This window comes from Dunckerocampus dactyliophorus, chromosome 1 (genome assembly GCF_027744805.1).
Source record: "Dunckerocampus dactyliophorus isolate RoL2022-P2 chromosome 1, RoL_Ddac_1.1, whole genome shotgun sequence".
NCBI lineage: Eukaryota > Metazoa > Chordata > Actinopteri > Syngnathiformes > Syngnathidae > Dunckerocampus > Dunckerocampus dactyliophorus.
Window position 1 is genome coordinate 6,759,287 of NC_072819.1, and position 23,130 is coordinate 6,782,416.

A 23,130-nucleotide genomic window follows, 5' to 3' on the forward strand; every position below is an offset into this window, starting at 1 on the left:
TGCACTGTTCCGTGTTACGATGTTCGGTGTTACGACATACCGTACTTCAATGTTTTGTGTTTCAACGCTCCATGTTACGGCTTTTCGTGTTGCGACATTTCGTGTTACAATGTCTTGTGTTAATATGTCAGGTGCTACGACAGTCCATGTCATACGTTCAATGCTACAGCTTTTCGTATTGCAGCATTTCACGTTACGACCTTTCATGCTACGACGCAACGTTTCCTTTTACGGCGTTCCGTGCTATGGCTTTTTGTGTTATGGTGTTACGTGTTCAAACATTTCGGGATATAATGTTTCAAGCTTTGACATTCGTGTCACAACCTTCTGTACTACGACGTTTCGTGTTGCGATGTTTCGTATTGCAATGTCTGTGCTATGACATTCTGTCTTACAATGTTTATGCTTCGGCTTTTCGTATTGCACCATTTCACGTTGCGATGTCTTGTGCTGTGACGTTTTGTGCTACAACGTTTTGTGCTACGTTTCGTGCTACCACGTTCCGTGTTGAGCTCTTCCGTGTTACAACGTTCCAACGTTTCATGTTGTGACATTTCATGATACAATGTCTCAGACATGTGTTACGATGTCTGGTGCTACGACATTCCCTGTCACGACGTTCAGTGCTATGGCTTTTTGTGTTTTCGCGTTTCGTGTTGCAAAATTTCATGTTGTGATGTTTCATATTACAATGTCTCGTGCTACGACATTACATGTTACGACGTTCCATGCTTCGGCTTTTCGCATTGCACCGTTTCATGTTGCCATGTTTGACATTTTGTGCTAGCATGTTTCATGTTGAGCTGTTCCGTGTTACACCGTTTCGTATTGCAGCATTTCATGTTACAATGTTTTGTGCTACAATGTTTCATGCTATGACATTCAATGCTACGGCTTTTCGTGTTATGGCGTTTCATGTCGCGACATTTCGTGTTATGATGTTTCAGAATACGACATTACGTGTTGCAACCTTCTGTGCTACGACATTCCATGTTACAGCGTTCCATGCTATGGCTTTTCACGTTGCAGTGTTTTTGTTACGATGTTTCGTGCTGCGACATTTCTATGTTATGATGTTCCGTGCTATGGCTTTGTTTGTGTTTCATGACGCGGCATTTTGTGTTGCAGCGTTTTGCGTTAGAATGTTTCGTGCTGTGAAATTTCGTGCTACGACATTTCGTGTTACGACGTTCCATGCTACGGTATTTTGTGTTACGATGCGGTACGACTTGCCGTGTTACAATTTTACGTGTTACAACGTTCCTTGTTCTGATGTTCCATATATGGACATACTCCTATAAATTATTAATAATGTCCAAAAAGAAAAAGAACTGCGTGTGCACGGTGTACACAAGGAAGACAGGCTGTTTTTGTTCTCTTTCGTGAACTTTTTCCTTCATGTTTCCCAAGCGAGAGGCAGACTCGTCAGATTGGAGCTTGTCAAAGAAAAGGAAAGTGAAAAGTGAAACAAAGAGAATTAGACGTGGTACAAACGTTCACAAATTCGGTCCAAGACGCTGAAACGCGGCGACCACCGTGAAGGATAAAAATGGTATCCTTGAACATGTGAAAGGATCTGCTCCAATGAAATGGAAAGTCAGAACTAAGCAGTGTAGTGCTCTCATTCCTGAGACCTGTCTCTCCCTCCATTGCAACACCCCTTCCAGTGTGCAAGACAACCACGGGGATAAAAGTAAGGTTGTTTTTTTTTCAGATGACGTCATGACTCAGCATTCACTATTTGCACTTGTAAAATAACATTAAGTCAGGCTTTCAAGGATCGATATCACTTGATCAATACGTGTTTGAGCAAAGGCAGAAATGTGCGTGTAAATCAGCTGGCTAGCTAGCTAGGCAGGATAACGCCAGACCATCCAACAGGGTCACCACAGTGTGATGGATGCTTCATTTCTTCATGCTGACTTGTTGTTTGTCGCCCACCCCCGGGGGGGGACAGAGGTCGGGTCAAAGCTCGAAGAAATCTGATGTGGTGGCGTTTATTTTTTTTTTGTCCGTTCAGAGTTCAAGAAGCGGAATAACATCTTGTTAAGACGTGATTAAGACAAACATGCTTCACTGCGTTCCGTAATGAGGGTTGGATGTTTTATCTTAGCAGAGAATTGTTGAGAGGGTTCAACAAGTTAGTCCAACGTCCCGAAGGTTTTATTTGTCATTTCCTGTCGCCACTGGGTGATGCTGTGCCTGAGGAAGTGACCTCTGGTTGGAGTATAAAAATATATATTTATTTATGTATTTATTTATTTTATGCCAGTTTGATTAAAATGTCATTTATAATGTTAATAATGTTATTTTCCATGTAGTAAATGTTTTTAGATTAGTACTAAAATAAATTTTGAAGCCTTGTTAGATTGTTTTCGGTGAGATCTTTATTTTTAACTTTCAGCCAAAACTGCTATAAAAACTGATTAACATTTATTCTACATTTTTGCTCTGATATTTTAGTCAACCTCTGTCCCAATAAAAAAAATTGCAAATATTAAAATTTGTAACATTATTTTAACCCCTTAAAAGCCCATTTGATTTGGAAAAATCCACATCATTGTACTGTAGAAAGTAATTTGTTGCTACAAAAATGGCAAGAAAAAAGGGAATTAACAATGGAAGAGAGACAGACCATCTTAACACTTGTAACAAAATTGTTCTAAAACATTTGACCAGTAGTATGTTGGCTTTTTATTTTTAACTTCCTACACTTTCAGCCAAAAACTGCTATCAAAACATGCCAGATTCACATTTTTCAGTCCTAATAAAAAAAATATATGTGTAAAAATTATTTTAAGCCTTTAAATGCCCATTTGATGTCACGATGTCAGTGTTTTAATTTTGACAAATACATATCAAATGAGTTTATTTTCCATATAATATTTTGGATCTATAAAATGGTGCATGCTTTAATCATGGTTATGCTGGCTTTTCTAGCAGTCCACACGCGTGAAGCATTACTCCACTATTTCCCTTGCTGTGGCTTGCAAACAAATCACGGGTTCTTAGAATTAAAAAAAAAAAAAAAAAAACGATCCCCTGAACAGTTTTTCTCAAGCTAATCTGAGACGTTAAGTAGCTAAAGCGTCTTCCCCCTCAATTCCCATCACTCACAGGCCCGCAATCCACTCGACGGGCTCGCTAGCGTTGTTGTATGAATTAGTCACAATAACGCAAGGCTTCGCAGGCTGGTGGCAGGCGCTGACTGTAAATTCTTCGAGCTTGTGTGTTTGGAAAGGATGCAGCAAATCCATTGGTAATCCCTGCTGATGAAAATTAGTGAGACTGAAAATGAGTTGAGGACTTTTTTTTATTGTTGTTTAACAGATGATTTCAGCCCGTTGGTTTTTATTGTGATGCCGCTGGTAACATCGCACAGCCGTTATATTTATTTATTGGATGGCATCATGTTGCGATGCTCAAAAGGTTACCATGACGACATCCTTATGACTGTGATTATTGATGCTTTAAAACTTTTTTTTGTTATCAACGAACTCCCTCTTCTTTAGTATACTCTAAACACAGGGGTGTCCTAAGTGCGGCCCACGGCACATTCTAAAAATATAATTTGACAAGAAAACAACAAAAAAAAATGGAAAAGCAAAAATGGAGAAATCTGCAGTAATTTTACAGGAATAAAGTCAAAATATGAACAGAGAAAGGTTATACTCGAACAACAAAATGTCATAATTTGATGAGAATGAAGTCCTAATATTATGAGGAAATATAATGTCATTTTGGTAGCAAAGTTGAAATATATATTAGAAAAAATCTTTCTGCTGTTGTTCTTTTGAAGTCATACTGTTGAGAACCACACAAAACCAAATAAAGTTGTATTTTTGTCAAATTAGGTTGGGGGAAAAAAATTCTTCCCATAATAGTTTAACTTATTCCCATAATAATTGGACTCCCCCCCCCCCCCCCCCCCCCACCTAATTTTCCAAAAATGACAACTTCATTTCGTTTAGTTTTTTTCTCAAAATATTCCAACTTTTAAAAAATGTTTTTTTTAATGTTTCAACTCTATGCTACTAAGTTGACTGTATTTTTCTCATAATATTACAAGTTTATTCTCATAAATTGCAACGTTTTTCTTGTTAGAATTTTCACTTTATTTCTGTACAAATTACAACAGTTTTTCCCATTTCTGCTGCGTTTTTTTATTTTATTTTCCGACTATTTCGACTTTCTTCTTGTAAAGGTTTCATTCCCATAATATTGTGACTTTATTCTTGTAACACTATCATATTCTCCGCAACCTAATTTTCCAAAAATTACAACTTTATTCATTGCTTTGTTTGTTTGTCATGATATCGCGACTTTCAAAAAATACTGCCTTTCTTCAATTTTTAACTTTATGCTACTAAAACAATGCTATTTTTCTTCATAATATTATTCTCATAAAATTACGCCTTTTTTTGTTTGTTTTGACTTTAATCTTGTAAAATTACTACTGATTTCTCAATTTTTGCTGCTGCTGTTTTTTTAATATTTTTTATTTTTCTTGTTAAATTATATGTCTAAAAAGCGCCACGGGCCAATAAAAGTACAGCCGTGGGTCGCAAATGACCCCTACACCGCACTTTGGACACCCCTGGCCTAACCGTTAAAGGTTACAGGGCCACCTGTTGTGGCGTCATGCACTTGGACACCAATGTGAGGTTTATTTGGACCCCCTGAGGCCAGGAGAAAATTAGTTTTTTAAACTAGCTACAAATAGATGACTATATGTGTCGGTTGTCTGGCAAAACCAATTTGACCCTCGACCCCGAGCTAACTGCAACAGATTGGGGCCAGGTGTTCTTTAAAAAAACATCCATCATCTTTGACACTCAGAAGAACATGACAGAAGATGATTGGCTGAAAAATAAATGCCGTTTTGGAAAAGTTTTTTCCCCCCAAAGGAGGTCATGGAAATAATCTGTTCTACGGTCAAATGAATGCTTTATTGTCGTTGGAGTCAAACGTACATCAAAATTACCGCAGAAGCTCTGTTACGTAAGAGTAAAAAAATAACATACAAAAACATAATTTAAATAAAAATATGCACAAATGGTGCAAAACCATGTTAACAAACTGCCATAGGTGGAAAATCACCCATTCTCCTTACTGTATGTCTCAGGACAAAGTCACATGTCACGACTCCGCTTGAACCAAGATCCGCAGAATGAGAGTCAAGCATGCTAGCTGGACTGTCAACTTGACGTTCAGCGCGACTGGAGTGAGGTTTACCAAGGAACATCCACCCCCCCAAACCGATGTAACCCAGATGGCTCAGCTAGCTGTGCCGGACACCTAGCTGACATGCTGGGCTTACAGCTGGATGGCTAGCGCTCACGACTCTCATTCAGCAAACCTTGTTTTGAGCCCTGGGTAGAGGCGGGGCTGGCTGAGCCGGGCGGGTTACACGGATGCCGTGACGGAGATACACGGATGCCGTGACCGGGATGAGACTGAGATTTAGGGCGGGTTTAGTAGGATGAGTTGCGCTGTATGCAGAGTCAGAGTCATTCTGCCCAATGGGATTCGAGCTCCGGGTAGATGCGGGGCTGGCTGAACCGGGAGGGTTACATTGATGGTGCGACCCCTGATGAGAGTGAGGGTTACGGGGGTGAGTTGGGGGTGAGTTGCGCTGGATGCAACGCTGACAGCCTTGGCTTTTAGCTGGATGGCTAGTGCTCTCAACTCTCGGTTTGGGCCCTAGGAACCAGGCAGGTTACACATGTTGCTCTGAAAGCAGCCATATTTACATTCATTTCATAAATATTGACGCATTGCCCATGTCTTTGCTGAAACCCATGTCGCCGATGATGCAACGTTAGAATTTTTTTTGGAGATGTACGAAAATCCTGAGGGTTTGGAGGGGGGAGGAGCAAGCCCCTGTAGCATAAGGAAGCCTTAAATGTGCAAGCAATGGCTAGTTTCCGTTTCAGTTATGTCGACGTGACTCAGTGTGTCAGTCCACGAGGGGCGCACTTTAGTAGTCGATCACCTGCAATGACGTTCATGATCTAAAGTTGTTAGCCGGAGTGGACGAACGACTGGGATACAACAATGGCAGACGGTTACTGCGCTTCAAAGTATGTCTCTGTGGGAAAGTCAAACCTTCTGGCTATAAACAGGAAACATAACGGTCCGTCTGGCAACAGGGGATCAAATGGCGGCCCCTCACGTAAGACTCCACTATTGACTATTGATCGAAAGATCCACGCTGGGCTTCCTTTGATGCAGATTGACTGATCAATACATCCGATTTCCTCAAGGCCACTCAAAACAGCAAAACAGCTTTCAGGACAGAGGCTCATGTCCTTGGATGGAAACATGTTTTTTGTTGTCAGCACAACATTTAGAATCCCCATGAATGTTTGACTTTGACACGGTTTATGCTAACTGTCCATTTCATGGGAGCCGATCCTTTCACACATTCGAAGATGCCATCTTTATCCTTCATGATGGTCACTTTTTCCAAATGCCGACTCGGATATGAAAGCACTTATTGCTCTTCTCAATCCCTACCCCATTTAAAAGCACTCACAGGAGGCTCCGTCTTGTTTATGACATTTTTAAAAATGCCAAAAAGAAGCAACAGAAGAAAGTATATAACATATTTGATTTTTTCAACTCACTTTTTACAAATGTGTCATGGCCAATCATGCAAATTTAGACGATTACGTGATTATGGCGGTTGTCGTCATAAGCAGGACCGGTTTTAGCGGGGTTCCGCCGTTTGTCATTTGTATGTAAATATGTTGCTGGAAAAGCAATGTTGAAATTGTTGAACTCATGCTTGAATGTGACCGTTGAAAATGCAGGATAAAAATTCCTGTTTTTATTTTTTATCAGGGTACACACACACACACACACAGGAGCTGTTAAGTACTTCAAGTGTGATATTAATCATCGCCATCCCTCCAGGAAAGTTAAACTATCAAATCAAACATTTATTTTTTTTTGCCTGTCCATGTACTCCTCCGGGTCACTTCCCGCATACTTCCCTGCTGGCCAGCCATTGGCCACTTGAGCTGCGGCGGAATGGAACAATTAACCTGCTTGGTCAACACGAGCCGCTATCTCTGCAGCGCAGCTTCCAGCTCGCCTGCCTGCCTGCTCACACACGGCAAATATGGAAATGATATTGGATTATTTAAAAGGGCTGTGAAAACACAAAGACGACGTGCAGCGTTGAACGCTCACACAATCTTTCTTTAACAATCTTGCAATTAGTATTCACTTTTAGCTGTATGTCACATATGCGTCTTTGTTGCCCTGACAAAGTGGATTTTCAGGTGCCGTGTATCACATTCAACAGTGCTAGCACTTTAGCACGCTGTGTGTGCTTAAAGTGCTAACATTACACTCAGCAACATCATGCTTGGTTGGCATGCATGCAGAAGAAAAACTAAGTGATCGAACTTAAGCGCTCCCACGTCTGCAAGTTGGCAGAGCTTTGTTTTAAGATGTGTAGTGAAGCCTGGTATGATTTCTTTGGGTTTTTTTTTTTTTTTTTTTTAGAAAGGTGTCCTCCATCAGGTGGTAGGTGTTGTAGGCATGGATTTATCATGTATTCATGAGTATAGATGAGTAAGCATTACAATATGTCTGGATTACACCATATCCAAAATATGTGCTTTTTATGGGAGTCAAATGGGACCAAATCGGTCCCGAAGGTAAAAAGTGTGTGTATATATGCACATTTCCTATTTTATACATCTTGCAATAGATACAATAATTGAATCATCAGATTGGTTGAATTTTCCTAACCAAGATCCCTACAACTAGCATGCAAGCTTTGTTTTAAGAAGTGTAGTGAAGGCTCTTTTTTTTTTTCTTTTTTAAAAAGCTGTCCGTCGGTTTATTAGGGATTCATGAGTATATATGAGTAAAGCATTACAATATGTCAGAATTACAGCATAACCAAAATGTGCGCTTTTTATGGCCATCCAATGGGACCTCATCGGCCCGAAGGGCAAACAGTGTGTGGACATCTGCAAATCTCTCTCTTCTATACACCTTTCAGAGGGCATCATTGAATTTTAAAACTACTAATAGAAACAGTAATCCTGGCCAAGTTTCCTACAATTAGACCCAAACATTTATTATTATTTTTTTTTAGATGTGTAGCAAAGCTTGTCTTTTGACTAAATGGTAGCCGTATACAGTATATGGGGCGGCCTCAGCTCAAATTCATAAGAATTGTATATCATATTATTATACAAGCATGGAACCACAGAAAATGCAATGCAGTTCAACAGCGACACACTGTGTGTTCTTAAAAAGTGCACAACTGCTTGAATGAATGAGGCCCAATGTTTTTAGTAGAAAGTTTACAAATCTCCAGCTTTCTAGTAGCTAAATATTTTAAGTAGGACAAAGCAGGAAGTTGCAGAATCCCCACAAGGGCATCATTTACCTCCTCACACATCCGACTTATCCCCCAGCGCCTAACACCAACTCATGAGTGCTGGAGCTTCAGGATTTGGGTTTGTGTGTGTGTGTGTGTGTGTGTGTGTGTGTGTGTGGTGGGGACGAGAGGGGGATTATGGGATTTGGTGAAAAAGACACCATGGTGTAAGAGCTCCAAAAATGGCTGAGGTGCCCACATCGAGATTAGCGAGAATTACTCGCCGCCCTCAGGGAAAGTAGACAGGAAGACAAGCATGTTGGTGAAACAGCTTTTACAAATTAATGTCACCAGCTGCAAAATCCTATTTTTGTACATTTCCAGTGTCATGGAATGTCAAACTCCCCTTCAGACACTTAACTTCATTAGCTCCCTCTTACAAGTAAAACACCAATACCCGTACTAAACAGTAGACATGTGCGAGTCATGAAAGAGTCGTTTGAAACGAGAACATTTTTGCTAAAACGGGAAAACTCATGGGTACTCGTCTCCGTTAAGTCGGTCGCTTCTGAATCGAGTACCCGATTCACGCAAGTTGTACCTGCGCTTTCTGACGAGAGTGAATCAAGTACGGAATTCACGCCCTTTGATGCAAGTTTCTGCATATGCGCTTTGTGAGGTATGACTCCATTGAATATAATACCCGATTCACACGAGTTTCTGTGCATGCGCTCTGTGACGGGTGGTTCAAGCAAACCAAGCTACCGATTCAAGCCGATTCATGCGAGTTTCTGCACACATGCTTTATGAAGGGTGACTCGAGTGAATGAAGTAACGGATTCGCTCCCAAAGATGCATGTGTCTGCATTTGGGCTTTGTGAGGGGTTACTCAAGTGAACTGAATACTCGATTTACACTGATCCACATGAGTTTCTTCACACGGGAGTGACTCCAGTACCTGATTCACAATTTCTTGCACATGTTCAAACAGCTACGCTCATGCGCTACGCTCATACGCTTTGCGTGAATGACCGAGTGAATGGAGTACCCGATTCAAGCAAGTTTCTGTGCATGTGCTCTGTGATGGGTGACTGGAATACCTGATTCACAATTTGTCGCACACGTGCAAGTTTCTGCGCATGTGCTCCGTAACTGGTGACTTAAGCGAATAGAGTTCCCGATTCATGCGAGTTTCTGCACATGCGCTTTGTGACAGATTACTTGAGTGAATCGAGTACCCGATTCACGCGAGTTTCTGCGCATGCGCTCTGTGACGGATGGCTCGAGCAAATCAAGTACCCGATATGCACCGATTCATGCGAGTTTCTTCACATGCGCTTTGTGAAAGGTGACTTGAGTAAATCCAGTACTCGATTCACGCCCCCTCCCCCGTGAGTTTCTGCGCATGTGCTGTGACGGATGACTCAAGCAAATTTAGTGCCCGATTGATGCAAGCATGGGCATACGCTCTGTGAATGGTGACTTCAGTGACTCCAGTACTCGATTCACAATTTGTTGTGCATGTGCGAGTTTCTGTGCGTGCACAAAGGACACTAGGTTACTAGTTACTAGGTGAATAGAGTACCCTATTCACGCGAGTTTCTGCGCCTGCGCTTTATGACAGGTTAGTCGATTCTTCACCTCACGCACTCATGTGAGGGGTAAGTCCAGTGAATCAAGTACCCGCTTCATGGCCATTCACGAGTTTCTGTGCATGCACTCTGTGACTGAAGTGAATTGAGTAGCCGATTCACGCAAGTTTCCGGGCATGCGCTCAGTGACGAGTTACTCAAGTGAATCAAGTACCGTTTTCGCGTTTCTTCGCCTGCACTTAAGGACGAGTTTCTTCTGCGCATGCACTCTGTGAATCACTGAGTGAATCAAGTACCCGATTTACTTCAGTGAGAGACTCTTAAGAACTCAAATCAGTCAAAGGAATCAAGTTTTTAGCAGAGACACTTAGGAAATGTCTGGTGTCAAATCTGGCAAATGCCGAGCTCAAGGAAGCCTACAATTAGCAGTTTTATCAGAACCGGACAACATGTTGTTAGGAAAAGATGTTATGTTTATGTTGTTGTGCGTGTGTTGCAGTGACAAAATGATGCTGATTTCAGGACTGGAAGCGGCTTCGTTGATTGAGCAAAGTACGTGATGTAACATTTACGACGTTCAGCAACGTGGTCATCGCCAACTACTGGCCCAGCATGCGCATTACAGCAAAACTTCAAGAGACAAAAGGAAAAAGTTGCTGTGGCGTAAACGCAGTGCGAGTTTGCCTCCGGCTTTTCACTGAAACTGTGATGAGCGTGTCTGCAACAGATGACCTGGTTGCCATGGAAACGCCGTTTGATTAGAAGGTGAAGACCCTCGGGTGTCAATTTGCTGTCTCGCTCCATTTTGGCACAAACATTCATTAAATGTGTGCATCTTGTAAACAAACAGATGAGACATCAACTTCAGTTGTCATTTTGGGGGAAGCTGGGGGGCATGTACAGGTTTTGTGCAAGTCATTCTGCAAGCAGCAAAAAGACTTCCCGGACATCGCGGCTTACTTGCCCGCCCTTCACTGCAGCGCCGACAGCCACCTGAGGGAGCGCGGCGGCCTGATTGATTCCGCTCGGGGAGTATTGATTGTGAGAAGTGTTTCTCAGCATGAAGGGATCCCGAAAAGAGCCCCGCTCCTGCGGAAAGAGGCGTGGGCGCGATCATCAATAGCGTGGCTAAAAAAGCCCGAGGTCGCTACATTCTCACGCTGTCCGGCAGGAATAATGCACTCACACGGCTCCGCTCCATTAGGCGTGCATCGGTAGAGGAAGTCCGACGACTTTTTAAAATATCGCTGCCTGTTGGGCTTACAGTCACGCCTGTCTATGTGTGGCGATTGCTGGATTATTAGCGCTCTGGCCGCTGAAGTCATTAGCTGCTTTTCAGCTTGGCTGCGTCTATTTCTGTAGCCATTATGCTAAACGCGCCTTCCACGTCTGATTGACGAGTGCGCGGGCGTGGCGGTGCTGCCGTTCCCTCATTAACCTTTTCCCCGACAACACATTTCATCTCTTCCAGCGTACAGATTTGGCGCTACCCATTTGCTCCCGCCCATAAACACAAAGAGGCTAAAGAGCCAAGACCATAAAGAGACGCAAACCCCTCTTCTGACAGGAAGTCAAACACCATCACTCAGTGTTTCTGCTTGAACTCTCAACATTTTTTTTTCCTTTTTCTTTTACGACACTTTTGGGATAAAACCCCCCCTCCTCTAAATAGTCAGCAGTGCAAATGTTCCGCTACACATGCAGAGTGCAGAGTCAGCATCAATTTGCTGTGATGAAGGATGATCCACCGTCACCAGGATTTGGCCCAAGCGTCTGTACGCCGGCGTGGTCAGCTGAGACCTGCTGAGTCGTTCTCGTGCCTAAATCCCCCTCCAAAAGGCGGAAATCCTGCCCCGCTTTTTGGCTCAGCTTAAGTTTTCGGTTAAGTTTGGAAGCCTTTTGAGACATAAAAGCGAGAAGTGTTATTAGAGCCCAAACACAGACACACGAGGGCCCTTTTGAAACTGTTATGTTTATTATTATTATTCCGCGACTTTCCAGGAAACTCACCAAAGTTTGCAAGCGTGTCAGGTTCGACGAAAAATTTTATTTTTCAGGGGTCCCAAACACAAATTCCCAAATTTCACTCAGTAAACTTTAAAAAAAAAATATGCCCTTGCCACAAATTATAACTAGAAAAAAAATATTTCTTTATTTTGACTCTTTAGTTCCCTAAAAAACATACAGTACTTATTTCAAATAAGACTTGTTTCTTTTTATTTTAACTTTATTCTCATATAAGTTTTTCTTCTAGAAAATGTTTTTTCTCTTTCTTGAGGAAAAAATAAAACTACTTCTAAAAAAAAAACTGAACAACTTTATTCTCATATAATGACTTTTTCTAGAAAACAATTTTTCTTTCTATTTTCCTTTAATATTTCAATTCTACGCTACTAAAATGACATTTTTCCTCATATTCCTCATATATTCTCGTAAAATTGTGACTTTTTTTCTCATTAGAATACAACTTTTTTCTCTTAGTATTTTGACTTTATTCTTGTAAAATTACAGCTGATTTTGTCATTTCTGCTGCTGTTTTTTGAAAATTTCCAACTATTTCAACTTTCTTTTTGTATATTTTCTTCTCATAATTATTACTTTAGTCCCATGATGTTTTGCACGTGGCACATATTCTTTCGGCGGTGCGTGCTATGATTAGTTCTCGAGTGAGTCTTCTGTTTACAGACCAAAATTATGAGTTGAATGAAATTACTGGGGGCTCGTTCATAACCACTGTCAGGAAAATAACATGACTAATATTAGTTATAATGATGCACTAACATACATATGTACTGTATTTCTGCCAAGACACACATTAATGCCACACTGACGTGCTATGATTATCTGCTCAAGGATAGACGCCTGTTGTCTCCAAAACAAGTCCTCCACATGCTTATCACATACTGCAAATAGCTTTGCGCAAGAGCGTTCAAAGTGCGGCCCGCAGCACATTCTAAAAATGTAATTAAACAAGACAACAAAAAAAAAACAGCAGAAAAAGTAGAAAAATCACCAGTAATTTTACAACAATGAAGTCAAAACATTAAGTCTTTTAATACTAAAGAGGTGATGATGCAACTCTGCACTAATGCATTAACATTTCAGAGCACTTTTAAGCCATAAAAACGACCACAAGGTGGCAGAAGTGCATTTGATAAGAGCCCGGCAGGGATCATTCAATGGAAGAATCACATCGAGAACTGATATTTTCCTGAAACTCACGTGTGTTCTACTGCTGATTACTAAAGAACGGAAAAAGTTTTTTTTTTCTGATGAAGGACGGGAGTCTAATCTTTCTTTTGGTAGGTTTCATGTTTATATAGTCATAGAACAATATTCTGTGTGCCTTGAAAGATCAGTCGACATCGTCTAATATGGCCAGTACTGAAGGGGTTTTCTTTCGAATTAGTTAAGAGAAGAAGTCGTAATTTTATGAGAATAAAATCACTCAACACTTACACTTACACTCAACAAAAATATAAATGCAACACTTTTGTTTTTGCTCCCATTTTTTTTTAGATGAACTCAAAGATGTAAAACTTTTTCTACATACACAATATCACCATTTCTCTCAAATATTGTTGACAAATCTGTCTAAATCTGTGACAGTGAGCACTTCTCCTTTGCTAAGGTAATCCCTCCCACCTCACAGGTGTGCCATATCAAGATGCTAATTAGACACCATGATTAGTGCACAGGTGTGCCTTAGACTGCCCACAATAAAAGGCCACTCTGAAAAAAAACAGCAAAAATGGGCTTAATAATAGGCTTTTTCACCTATATCACAAAGCTGAGATGCCATTTTTTTTTTTGAAATAGGTATAACTTCTTAGGATATTTTACAAAATATCAAAGTGGCTTTGTGTCCTTTCATTTTTTCAGTATAAGAAAGTGAAAAGTTTGGGCACCCCCAAGAGTGTTTGGCCATGCAAGTCTGCCCTTCATCGCCTCGGTCCCTCACAGGCCTTTTGTCTCCTAAATGCAAATGAACATTCTAGCAGAAATAGCCAGACATTTTCTCTGGAAGCCGTCTGTTTAGGTTGTTTTATTAAATTGTATCTCATTATTTTCAAAGAACTTGTCTCGTCTCTGATCTATTTCGGATTACGAAACGTCGAGGGCCACCTGCATCTTAAGTTAATGCTGTTGTCTTCTTTGGGGGAACGCCGCTTTTTTTGACGCTTTGTCGCTTCTTGGATTCCTCATTTTTCCGCTCATGTTCCCTCAGTCGCGTCAGATAATGAAGATGAAAGCGCATCACAAGCCGACACGATGCAGATGAAAGTAATCGGCTTCTCTCTATTAATAACGCTTCCATTGTGAGAAAAGCGATGTGACCTGCAGCTTCCAGCAGCTCGTGTTTGTCTTCGGCACAGGAAGATTTAGCTCAGTAAACATTTGGAAGACAAAAAAAAGCTAATTCAATGTGCCCTAAAGCGTCTTCCTGCTATCTGTGCACTATTACACAGAAAGAGCAGCACTCAGCTATGGTAGATAAATTAGAGTCATGGCGGTGCATGGAAAAGAGAACACCACTGCGAAATGCGGGGAATTGAATTCAGGCTGGGGCCAATGGGGAATGTTCCAGGTATCAGATGCGGAAATATGATTATACGGAATCAAGAAACAGCGTGTTTTCCCTGTTCTCCCTCGGGCCCTGCGCATCCTGCTAGTCAGCACGCCTGGTTGGCGTCCAGGTCTTTGTGTGCATGTTCAAAGCCAACCTGTGTCTGTTGGCCATTCTGACACCTCATCTCTCATCCCACCAGCCTTCTTTTGGATTAGCATTTAAATGCTTTACATTTCAAATATCATTTATCACTAGAGTACATTTTTTCTTTACAAATTTGGTGTTTATATATATATATATATGTGAGATATATATATATATATATATATATATATATATATATATATATATATATATATATATAAATCTCACATTAGGGGCGTAAAAGTACATGTATGTGTGGTGAGATCTTCCGTTCATAACAAAAAGGCGACAGATTTCCCACATGGGACACATTAAATGTGAGGAACAGAGCGATAACAAAAGTGAAATACGTAAACCAGAGGTGTCCAAAGTACGGCGCAGGGCTGTTTTTTTTTTTGGTTGTTTTTTTTTTGGGCCTGCGACACATTGTAAAAATATACGAAAACTAAAACAAGATATATTTTTAAAAATCTGCAGTAAGGGGCGGGGGCAAAAACCTGGGACCAAAAACAGCCCCACCCACCGGATAATTGCTCAGCCTCCCCCTTTCTACCCACACCCTGTCCTTGGGTAAGGACAGGAAGGAAGGGGATGGGTTTCAAACAAACTTCATTAGTGTAGTCAGGTAAGCACCCTCCTTCATTGGTGTTTCAATGATAGGCCCACGACCCCTCCAGAGAGCTCATCAGCAACACCTGGCATCCCAGGTGAGCCCCGCTGTGCTTTGAGCCCAGCAAGGGTCCTTGCGCTTGATCCATAGCCACTAGCTGCTTCTTTCGGCCGCTTCAGAGACTGATCTTATTGTCTGTCGCAGAGCCTGTCCATGAATGCCAAGGTCTTTCATGAGCCTGATGGTAGAGGAAGCCACTGCATCCTACTTGAACTGAATAGACCTTGGCCTTCCATCCTCGTTGTTGCGCATCTGCTGCCAGGTCTGTTAGCGCAGGTTCTTTTGTTCGTAGCCCTCTTTGGTGGAATCCTCCTATGGGACGGTGAGCTCTATGATGTTGACCACCTGAGGGTGGTGGTTGCATTCTCTGGAGGAAAGATTAGTTGCTTGCCAATATCAACTAGTATCTTCCAATTGCGGGCCATAGCTAGCTGTCCAGCTTCTGGTTTGGTAGGGAGGTGGTTGGCTGTTTCTGTCCCTCTCGAATGAATGTTGGCACAGAGATGGAATTGGTAGCTCTCAAGGGCAAGGAGTTGATGGTGTTCCTCTTGCTCTCAAAGGCTTCTGCCGGACTCTTGAGGACCCGGTTGTGCCTCCAGGTGTAGCGGCCTTGTGTGAGGCTGGTCCTACAACCGGTCAAGATGTGTTTGAGAGTCGCTGGGTTTGGGCACAGGGCGGGTCCTCGCAATACCACTGGTGAAGGTTTTTTGGGGATGGGAGCACATCATATGTACCTCTTATGATGAAACTGATGTTGCTTGCTTCCATTTCCCAGAGCTACCTCCAGGTGAGCTTTCTCTTCTCCATGCCTTCCCACCTCATCCAATGTCCCTGCTTGGCAAGAGAGACAGCCTCTGTGCTTCCTTTCAGCCTTCTACTGACGGCGCACCTCCTCTACCACCATTTTCCTCCTTTGTGAGGCTGAAGCTTTGCGGCAAGTTGGTTTATTCACTGCAACACCAAATCCCCCTCTTCCCAGTTGCACATGTCCCACGATGTTGTTGTGCTTCAGGGCTGACGTAGCGTGCTGTACTGCGTCGGATGTAGTCCATTTCCTGCCCGTTGAGAGAGGTGGAGCAGCATTGCTGACGGTCTGATCTCTGGAGTCCTTTAATGTCATCTTTAGTCTCATTTTAGAGTACTTGTACTCTTCGGTGAGGCTTGTGATAGATAGGACTCCTTTGTCGTAGATGCTGAAGTTGGTCAGACAGCATGGGACACCCAAGCCACTTCTTCACATATGAAGTTATGGTTCGCTCCATCTTCTCCACAGTTGTTATTGGGACCTCGTAGATTGTGAGTGGCCACATTACTCTAGGGAGAAGTCCAAATTGTAGGCACAAGAGTTTGAGCTTCCCTGGCAGCATTGTCTTGTTGATGGTGTCCAGACTGGTGGTGATTCCTTAGTACCTGCACCTGGTCTTTGTCCCTGAGGCTTGCATTGTACCATATGCCCAAGCTTTTGACGGGTTGCTGTGACACCATCGGTGTTGGGTCGCCACCAATGCAGAACCTCACATTCTTAAGCGCTCCCATGACTATTGAAATGCTTTGTGACAGATTCGGTTTGATTTTCACCTGTGCCCACCTGATGTTTTCCTGCAGCTTTCCAAGTATCTACCTGGTCCATAATGCAGTAGTGGTCAGCGTGGTCATGTCATCCATGAATGCTCGAATAGGTGAAAGGAAGTCCAAATTATTAAGAGAAAAAAGTTGTAATCAAATGAGAAGAAGTTGTAATTTTACAAGAATAACATCTTTTTATTATGGGGGAAAATAATGTCATTAGGGTAGCATAAAGTTGAAATATTAAAGAAAAAGATACTTTTTTTAAAGGTTGTAATACTAGGAGAAACAAACAAAACAACAAAAAAAGTTGTGATTTTTGGAAAATTAGGTTGCAAAAAAAGGTATAATGTTCCAAGAGTAAAGTATTATGGGAATAAAGCTGAAATAGTTGAAAAAGTTGGAAAATAAAAACAACAACAGCAGAAATAGAAACAACAGCTGTAGTTTTACAAGAATAAAGTCAAAATCTTAAGAGAAAAAAGGTCACAGTTTTACAAAAATAAACTCGTAATTTTATGAAGAAAAATAATGTAATTTTAGTAGCGCAGAGTTGAAATATTAAAGAAACACGTTTTTTATTGTAATATGAGAAACAAGCAAAAGAAAATAAAGTTGTCCTTTTTGGAAAATTACGTTGAAAAAGTTCTAACGTTACAACAATAGTCAGCAGCAGAAATGAAAAAAACAGCTGTATTTTTATGAGAATAAAGTCAAACTATTAGGAGAAAAAAGTTGCACACTAATGAGAAAACAAGTCAGAATTTTACGAGAGTAAACTTGTAATATATTGAAGAAAAATAATGTCATTTTAGTCGCATTAAGTTAAAATATATTTTTCAAAATACCTTTTTTGAAGTTGTAACTGTAAGAGAAAAGCAAAACAAAGTTGTGGAAAATCAGGTTGCGGAAAATGTTTTAACGTTACTAGAATAAACTCCCAATATTATGGGACTAAAGTCATAATTACGAGAAAAAAAATGTACGACAAGAAAGTTGAAAAAGCTGGAAAATTACACACAAAAAAAACTGCGGAAATGGAAAAAACAGGGGTAATTTTATGAGAATAAAGTCAAAATATTAAGAAAAAATTATTGTATTGTATTCTGATGTTATTATGAAATCTAATAATATTATGAAGAAAAATAACGTCTTTTTAGTAGCATAGAGATTAAATCATAAAGAAAAAATATTTTGTTTAAAGTCGTAATATTATGAGAAAGAAACTAAACAAAATAAGGCTGTACTTTTTGAAAATTAGGTTGCAGAAAAAGTTATATTATTGCTGTAATAAAGTAAAAATATTATGGGGAAAAAAGTCTAAACATTATGGGAATACCGTCATAATATTACAAAAAAAATTATGAAGATTGTTTAAGAAAATTTTAAGTTTAAATATTTATAAAACTTAAAAAAAAAAACTACAGCAAAAATGGGAGAAAAAAAAGCAAAGCTTGAAGTTCATATGAATAATAGGCTTTTTCATAGCGGGCTTTCTAGGCGGAATTGGTGCGTCCCATTACGTGCATTAATTAGCTGCCTCTTTTCAGCTTTAGTTTTTATAGCGTGGATATTGTGGATGATGGGCAAAAAGTTCACTTTTCCTTTAAATTTCATACAATCGACATGACACGTCTCAGGTGGCTTGGTTGTCTCCTAACCTGAGGGTTGCTGGTTCGATCCGCTGTCAACCTCGTGGCCTTTTTTCCATAAATGTTTTGTCTAACGTAAAATGTTTTTTTGTCATAACATTACAACTTTATTGTAATGACAACTTAATACTCAGGGGTTTTTCAGTGTGGTTTGAATTGTTCGCACACAAGAGTCATGTGAATTCATACAACATTTGAGCAAGAAATTGACATTCTTGTTTTTCCACCACCTAAAATCTCATTTTGCAGCCTCCCTGGCTGGGTAGTTAGTTAGAAATTGATATTCCATCATATCATTTTATTTTATGCATATATGGTTTTACAAGTATTCTTAATGACTGTGTGTTGAGCATTGACCTAACAGAGTGTCTCTCTGTGTCCTCTCACCCTCGTCCTCGCCATCTGTCCGCCCATATTGTGTTCCCGGACCCCGTGGGCGGCCACCAGACGCTACTTTCGGCCTCCTGCTCGGTGTGTTTGTGGTCTGTGGCCTGGTTCTGCTGGGCCTCCTGGCCTTTGGCTCCTGGAAGCTGTGCGGACCGCCTGGCCGGAGCAAGGCCGGCTTCCCCGGTCCGTCCCAAAGTGCGGACGACCGCCCGCTGCAGCCGGCGTTGCCGGCGGCCGGTCACCACCACTTCCACCACCAGCATCAACAGCAACAGCAACAGCAGCAGCAGCCGCCAGTTACCATGGCGACAGAGAAAGTGAAAGACCCCGTGGGCCCTATGGGCTTCCTGGAGGCGGCAGTGAAGATAAGCCATACATCTCCTGACATCCCCACCGATGTTCAGCTTTCCATGAGGGAGCACTTCCTGCGCCGCACGCAGCGCATGCAGAGGCAGACCACTGAGCCTGCTTCCTCCACCCGGTTAGTCTTCACACATTAGTTTTATTGATAAGCTTGATAAGGCACAAAGAGTCCTCGAAAAGAGCTTGAAATGAAATCAGCCCTTCTGGGATAACACCCAGATGAAATGCGTAAAAAGCGCTTTGTTACATAAGACGAAAGCCACGCCGCCTCAGAGGCACCGCATCTTCTCGCAGGTCATTACGCTGACGCTAATTATACGTGACGACTTCATGATGAGCCCTCGACTGGGCTGCGGTGCAGGGACCACAGTGGCTTGAGTGTTTTGGGCATGCTAAGTGAGCGTCTCACTCAGGCGTCCTTTAAGTCTGCTTGTCCTTGAATTCAAGTATTCTAGCTGTGTCACTCCTTTTACAAATAATGAAATAGACTGTCTTTCTAGAAAATGTACCCACGCTTCCTTGAGAAAAAATAAAACTTTAATAAATGAACAACTTTGTCATAAAATGATCTTTCCTAGAAAAAAAAATTTTCTTGAAAGAATACAACTCTATTCTCATATTAATGCAACATTTTTCAAAAAAATAGACAAGTTCTTTCTTGCAAAAAATAAGACTTTCGTTTTACCAAATAAAAAACAAAAATCTCCAAAATATGCACCTTTATTCGCATATTCTGCAAAGACTTTTTCAAGAAAATCTATTTCTGGAAAAAAGATGTTTCTAAAAATTTTCTTAATACGTACACAACTTTATTCTCATATATTTACCTTTTTCTAAACAACATACAAGGACTTTTTGGAAATACTTATTTCTTTTTTTTCTTAACTTTCCTCTCACATTGGCTTTTTTTCCAGACAATGTACATGAGCTATCTTGAGAAAAATACAATTTTATTCTTGCAAAATAAAATTACTTCTTTCTTATTTGACTAAAAAAAAAAACAACAACAACAAAAACTTTATTCTCGTGTTAATACAACTTTTCCCCCCAAAATATTGAGACTAGAATAGAATAAATAGAATAAATCTTATTGACTTTTTTTTCCTGAAAATGTACAGGCACTTTCTTGAGAAATTGTATTCTTGCAAAATAAAAAAAAATGTAAAAGTACTCATGTGACATTTTCTAGAAAAAATACTTCTGGAATAAATATGATTTTCTTCTTGCAAAATCTATTTTTTTTTCCTTGAAAGAATACAACTCCATTCTCATATGACTTTCTAGAATAAATATTTCTCTTGAAAAAATACAACTTTCTTCTTGCAAAATTGAGACAGTTTTTTCTTTAAAAGAATAAAACTTTATTCTCATATTGCCTTTTTTTCCTGAAAATGTACATGAGCTTTCTTGAGAAATTTATTCTTGCAAAATAAAAATAAAAAAGTACAACTTTATTCTCATGTGACATTTTCTTTGAAAAATACTCCTGGAAAGACTTTCCTCTTGTAAAACAGATTTTTTTTTTTCTTGAAAGAATACAACTCTATTCTCATATTAATATGACTATTTTACTTGAAAATATACACGTTCTTTCTTGCAAAACAAATAAGACTTTACCCTTACAAAATAAAACAAGTCAAAAAATATACAGCTTTATTCTCATGACTTTTTAAAGAAAAAATATTAATTTCTTGAAATTACTTTCTTTTCTTTATTTGGACTTTTACATTATTTTTTTTTCTTGAAAATATACAAATTTATTTTCAGATTATTTTGCCTTTTTTTCTAAAAAAAAAAAACACGCAAATGCTTTCTTGAAGTAATAACACTTCTTATTTTCTAACTTTATCCTCATATTGACTTTTCCCTCCCCAAAAAATCCCACACTTTCTTGAGAAAAAATAAACACATATCGTTGCAAAGTCAAAAAACCACGTACAACATTATTCTTATATGACTTTTTAGAATAAATATTTCTGTCCTGAAAAAGTACGACTTTGTTGTTGCAAAATTGAGACATTTTTTCTTGAAAGAATAAAACTTTATTCTCATATTAATACAACTTTTTTCTCAAACATATACAACTTAATTCTCTAATAGAACTTTCTTGAATAAATAAGACTTCCCTTCGAAAAATGACCAATTTTTTTCGAGGCTTGCTGGAATGGATAAATGGGCTTTACAGGATTTCCTATGGAAAACTTTGGCTTTCGTACAATTTTGTACGACTTGAGAAGCAAGGTTCCACTGCACAACAATGAAACTTTTGGTCAGATGCTGTTGTCCTTCTGAAGTCACCTGCATCTCTTGTCCCTGCGCAGGCACAATTCCTTCAAGCGCCATCTTCCCCGGCAGATGCAGGTGGGCAGCCTGGACCTCGGGAACGACTACGTGTTGGACAAAGAGGAAAAATCCACCAGCATCGGCCGCATCCAGCCGGAGCTCTACCAGCAGAAAACTTTGGAGTCGGAGGATTCGTCCAAGAACGGCGGCAGCAAAAACTGCGGCAGGATTAACTTCTCCCTCAAGTATGACTACGACAGCGAGGCCCTGCTGGTCAACATCATCCAGGCAGTGGAGCTCCCTGCCAAGGACTTGTGCGGCACGTCCGACCCTTACGTAAAGATCTACCTGCTGCCCGACCGCAAGAAGTTCCAGACGCGCGTCCACCGGAAGACACTCAACCCCACCTTCGACGAGAGCTTCCACTTCCCCGTGCCTTATGACGAGCTGGCCACCAGGAAACTCCACATGAGCGTCTTTGACTTTGACAGGTTCTCCCGCCACGACATGATCGGGGAGGTGGTGCTGGACAACCTGTTCGAGACGTCTGACCTGTCCCGGGAGACCAACATATGGAGGGACATTGACTATGCCACCAGTGTAAGAATAAAAATCCTCCGTCTTCTTCTTTGAACACCTTTTTGTTTGTCTCGCCTTGACGCCACTGTCTGTCCCGGTTGTCAGACGTCACACTTGAAAGTGTGCAGTTTCCTCCGCCGCCGTCATTTCATGCTTTGACAAGACTGCACTCTCGCAGTCCCGGCTCTACTTTCATACCTTTCACCGCCAAGACGCATGGCGTGCCGACGCTCAGCCGTCAGCGTGAGACCTTCTTGTACCTTCGCCACTTCCATTTCACTGCTCACTCATGGTGCAACCAAAAATAGTATCCACTAACACACATGTATAGTCATACCAATACTACTATTAGGCAACCCGCAAGGCATGCTGGGAAGTCAGCGCGCAAGGTGTGGATTTGTGTTGAGGCAAAGCATGGTACATTTTACTTTGAAACATTTAAATTTTTTTAAATTTGTTTTATTTTATTGTATTTTATTATATTTATTATTTTTTTCTCATCATATTAAGACTTTTTCTAGAAATAAAAACACATTATTTCTTGAAATTATATGTCTTTCTTTTTGCAAAATTAAGAAAAAAAATCTCAAAAATAAAAAAAAAATGTTCTGATATTAAGGCTTTGTTTCCTCTTAAAAATATAATTATATACTAATTATACAAATAAAATATTTTCAAAAAATTTGCTTTATTTTCACTGCGGAATTATTTCATTCTTTTCTACGGAATATACAAGTTCTTTCTCGAGTTCTGACAAGTTCTAGACAAGTTCTTACCATTAATGTGACTTCTGGTGTTGCATGGCTTACGTCTGTCGACTCATCGAAAGCGAGGGAAAAGTATACCGCTGCAGTTGTCCTTCACTTGTGTTTCCTCCACTTGATTTGCCATCATTAACATATTATTACGCCTTCTTTTCCTCTTAAAATATAATTATATAAAAAGCTTTTTTTTAAAATATGATTTACTTTCACAGTATA

At 40.4% G+C, this 23,130-nt stretch overlaps 1 protein-coding gene across 1 annotated transcript in view; it reads left to right on the forward strand.

The window, feature by feature from the left end:
• The window catches only part of syt6a (synaptotagmin VIa), an 80,631-nt gene that overhangs the window by 44,671 nt on the left and 12,830 nt on the right, over positions 1-23,130 (forward strand). The window contains exons 2-3 of the mRNA XM_054773782.1: positions 18,986-19,406; positions 21,610-22,171. Coding sequence (XP_054629757.1) covers positions 18,986-19,406; positions 21,610-22,171 — 983 coding nt within the window. The remainder of the gene's footprint in view (positions 1-18,985; positions 19,407-21,609; positions 22,172-23,130) is intronic.